The sequence below is a fragment of the Cyprinus carpio genome, chromosome B13, assembly GCF_018340385.1.
Source record: "Cyprinus carpio isolate SPL01 chromosome B13, ASM1834038v1, whole genome shotgun sequence".
Classification (NCBI taxonomy): Eukaryota; Metazoa; Chordata; class Actinopteri; order Cypriniformes; family Cyprinidae; genus Cyprinus; species Cyprinus carpio.
This window is the reverse complement of record NC_056609.1, coordinates 30,824,283-30,829,282: the sequence shown is the minus strand read 5'-3', so window position 1 is coordinate 30,829,282 and position 5,000 is coordinate 30,824,283. Positions and strand designations below refer to the sequence as shown.

Here is a 5,000-nt window from a genome sequence, read left to right as displayed (position 1 = left end):
ATAAAGATGTTTATGTGTCGGCTCAAGCGTTTAAGGCCTGATATAAAAATATCAAAGAATGAAAAAATCAGTAACTTGACAGAGATTAAACATCTCATCTGTGTTTGACTGACTGCTGAATCCACTGGAGACACACACACACACACACACACACACACACACACACACACACACACACACACACACACACACACACACACGCACACACACACACACACACGCACACACACTGCAAGAAAACGAAACATCAAAGACACGCAGGAAGAGTGTCTGTCTCGGGACAGCAGCAATCACACACACGTGATGTAACACAAAGGTCCTCTTTCTTCTGTCAGGTCTCTCAGAGGCTCCTCGTGAACACAGAGGACGTGCTGCTGGTTATCAGTTTCTCACCCGCTCCTGTCGGCTGAGATCCACACTGCTCCTCATGTAGTCCTCCAGCGCTCTCTCCACTGATGACTTCCTGTCCCGAGCGATGGACTTCCTCTTCTGCTCTGCGCTCTGGAGGTCCAGCATGAGCAGGGCCAGATCGGCGAGAGCCAGTCTGAGACGGACACACACACGGGCCGCGGGGACGCTTCTCCAGCCGGACTGCAGGAGACACACAACATCAATCTATCCGGACTTCTCCAACATCAACCTGCATTTATACCAGTGATGACTGAGATACAATTATTACTTTTATTATTATTAATTACTCATATACTGTTTATTAATATTTATTTTTATATTTTTCGTTTTCATTTTAGTTCAAATGTTTTTTCATTTTTCTGTGTTTTTGTATTTATATTGTTTTTTTTTTTTTTTTAATTATGTTTTTAGTTTTAGTTATTTTAGAACATTAGTTTTTTTTGAATGTAAATTAGAAATGTTGCTTTGACAACTAGCTGATAATTTTTTAATTTTTTAATTTTTATAGTTTTAACTTTTTATATATTTAATTTTATTTCAGTTAATGTTTACTTTATTTAAAGTAATACATTTTTCATTTTTTTTGTTTTAGTCAGCAATGATAATCCTGATTTATACAGCATGAAATCAAAACACAGTCTTATTTATTTATTTATTTATTTATTTATTTTTAGTTAACTTTAATAACCCGGATTTATACAGAACAAATTCAAAACACACTTTAATTAATTAATTAATTATTTTTTTATTTTTTTATTTTTAGTTAACTATAATAACCCTAATTCATACAGCTTGAAATCAAAATAAACTCCCTTTTTAAGTTGAAATGAATTTTCTTAATGCTTCTTGTCTGTCTTGTCTTGTTAAGGTGTTAATGTTTATAATATCTTAATATTCTCATGCCTTATAGTTGCAATAGTCAGATTAGAGCTGGATGATAATGTACTTACATTTGTGTGTCAATATAAACAATGAAGCAGTTGAAATACAGTATGCTATACAGTATTTATCACTTCATGTCAACATACTGTATGCATGAAAGTTAAGGTGTACATACTTCTTTATCTAACTTTATATAAAGAGCCAGATGATAATATAGTTACATTATGCATCAAAATAAAAACATCAGGCAGTCTTTGTCTTCTCGCCCTCATTAAACCCAGTTTCACTCAGAACTGGTCACATTAGGTCAGTTAATAGGACACAAACTTTGTTTCATGTTTATTTTAGCATAATATTGTGATTTTTAAGTTTATTCTAGCAGTAATCTTCATTCTGATCTGCTTTGGTTTGACAGCAGCACTCATTAAATCCTGACTCTCAATCAGCATCCACTGTTCTCTGGGTTCTGCTGATCGTTAAAGTCGATATGAATCAGAGTTCAACCTGACATATTAATAAAAGTGAAAACAACAATGCTAATTGTGTTTCTTATAAAAAAAAGTCAGATCTGAAGAGTATTTACTCGTCAACGGCTGCATCATACATTCTGATGAAAATTACAACAAACATTATTATTTTTAATAACAGGCACTGATGAATCACTCCAATTAAGGCCAAGAACATGCATTTATAAAGAACATGTTTACACCACCTTAGGGATGTTTTTTACAATACGGATACTTTAAAGGCCAGTATTGTCGATATCGATACCAATACGATATTTCTAAACTGAACTTCATAAATTATGAAATGTATTCAATTATTAAATTACTAAGAGTTAAATAGGTAATTACATGCACGCACGCACACACACACACACACACACACACACACACACACACACACACACACACACACACGCGGAGGAAAAACACACACACACGCACACACACACGCGCGCGCGCGCACACACGCGCGCGCACACACACACACGCGCACACAAACAATCACACTCACACACACACACACACACACACACACGCGCACACACACGCGCACACACACGCAAACCTATATATAGCTATTATATGTATGTGTTTCACACGCGCACACACACACACACACACACACGCACACACACTCACACACACGCACGCACGCACACTCACTCACACACACACACGCACCCACACACACGCACGCACGCACACCCACTCACTCACTCACACACACACACACACACGCGCACACACACACACACACACACACACACACACACACACACTGTAATGCTGTAAATCTGAGTCATGTATTATTCATCAGGGCCAGAGACTGAGGAAATAAAGGAGTGAAAACAGGAAATGACCCGATAACAGGGTCTTACAGGAGTGACCTGCTCACAAATGAATCATGTGACGACCGTCAGAAGCACCTCAGTGAACCTGAACCGGAAAACACTTCTGATGTCATCGCTCCAAAATATTCATTCTGGAGTACTCTCCAAAATGGAGAAAGATGGTAACTCATGGAGAAGAATTGCTGAATAAATTATGTTATTATTTATTGCGCACAAAAAGTATTCTTGTAGCTTTGTAAGATAACGGTTGAACCACTGATGTCACATGAACTATTCTACTGATGTCCTTGCTACGTTTCTGTGCGTTGATCGTGGTAATAACCTTGCTGTCTACGGAGGGTCAGAGAGCTCTCGGATTTCATCAAAAATACCTTAATTTGTGTCTGAAGATAAACAAAGGTCTTACGGGTTTGGAACGACATGAGGGTGAGTAATTAATGACAGAATTTTCATTTTTAGGTGAACTATCCTTTCAGAAGGTTTCAAACTGTCAGTCCATATATTGAAGAACATTTGAGGGGCTTGACTGAATAACCATATTTTACATACAATACAAAATTGTTTAACTCAAGTGAATACAGAAGCCAAACATTCTCACTGAAATATGTTTGAGTGAACAATTTCTCTGCATATCTCGGTTAGATTTATTATCTTTCAGCGCGGCAGCTCCATCTGCTGTAGGTGGAGGATCAGTCTAAAGGAAGAATAAACTCCCACCGCAGCTGTTTTCTGATTTATGCAGGATCCAACAGATGAATACCTGCAAACAAACAGCACTTCGGTGTATTTGAAGGGATAATTCTCCACAAACGATAATTTACTTGCCATACAGCATCTTGACGCAGCCAACAAATGCACTGAGCAACAAAATCACCCTCAACAGATGAAATTATATTAATGTTACAACAAAGATATCGCTTCCCTCAACAGATATTCAAGCTAATGCTTATTGTGAATATGAGATTGATCTGAAGAATGAATGCTGTATCAGATGCAGGTATGTTAATCACACTCTCAGTCCATCTCTCTCTCATAATACTCTACATAATACAGCAAGCTTTTAATACAGTACTGCAAAGCAACTTAACGTTCCTTCGTTACTAGTTAGTCTAAAGTGACATTTCTGAATTAGTATTGGAGGACTGGGCTCAGCTGTTAAACTTTGATTTAAATCCGTGGCGGAAGGATTGAAAAGAGGGTTTTTAAAAACACTCCGTTGTTGTTGTTTATGTATTTACACACTTGTGCTGTCGAACTGTTGCACAGATGTAAGATAGGGCTGTATATTGGCATGCTGTGATTACCTCCGGCCGAATCACAGCCGTGCCGATATAGCTTGGAGATTCTTCAAAATATCTTCTGTTTGACAGGTTTGGAAGGTGAATAAATGACGACAGACTATTTCTGCATGAACTATTCCTTCAAATGGAAAGAGTGCAAACAGCACAAGAGTCTAATTACTTTAGCAATTCAGATTTTCATATTTGGTCAATGTGTTCATTGCCCTCTTTTCATAAATATGAGCACCCAGAGAGCTTTGTAATAAGATAATCCGTTTGGGAAAATGAAAATCCATAATGCAGCATGAGGCAAAATGAATTAGCGTTTCATTTAGAGGAGCCGTGTGCTGTTTGGCACGCTGAACCTGACAGGGGCCCCGAAAACCACCGGGTCACGTCACAGCGAGCTTAACGAACGCCACACCAAATCACATTTCCCGTCTGCTAATCGCGTTTGTTCCTCTGGAAACAAACCGTGTGTGTTTTGTCCTTTAGAGCTCACATTAGTACATGCGGAGGAACGGCAAACGACAAACAAACGAGATTATCGAAGGTGTGGAGGAGATTCATGTCACACGCTTAAGACATTCAAATTAATATGCAAAGTCTCCAAAATATATTAAAACAACATAGAAATAAAATTTAAAAAAAGAATAAAAAATATTTAAAAAAATTATAGTATAGTATTTTTGTATTTAGAAAATTATTTTAAACTGTTTTAATATTTCAAATATTAATATTCTTAAAAATAAAATAAATATATAATAGAACGAGAGAGAGAGATTTTATATGACTAAATTATATCTATTTTTAGAACAAATTGTATATTTAGACAGTTATTTTAGATTTGTTTTAAATTATAATATTTCACAGTATTACTGTTTTACTTTAAATGTACTTTTACTTTTTTAAATTTAATATAAAATTAATGTCTCTAAATTATTAAAATGGAAAGCAGAAAAGAAATACATGTAAAATAGAATAAGAAATAAAAATAGATTATGTATTATTTTAGAATTATTTATTATTATAGACTTATTTTTTAAAAAAAAATACCATTTTATACTTTA

General features: G+C 35.9%; 1 protein-coding gene across 1 annotated transcript in view; it reads right to left on the bottom strand.

Annotated features, from left to right (window-relative positions):
• LOC109085197 (cilia- and flagella-associated protein 46) overlaps positions 1-5,000 on the bottom strand; it is an 88,182-nt gene that overhangs the window by 27,756 nt on the left and 55,426 nt on the right. The window contains 1 exon segment of the mRNA XM_042737619.1: positions 394-591. Within this exon segment, the coding sequence (XP_042593553.1) occupies positions 394-591 (198 nt within the window).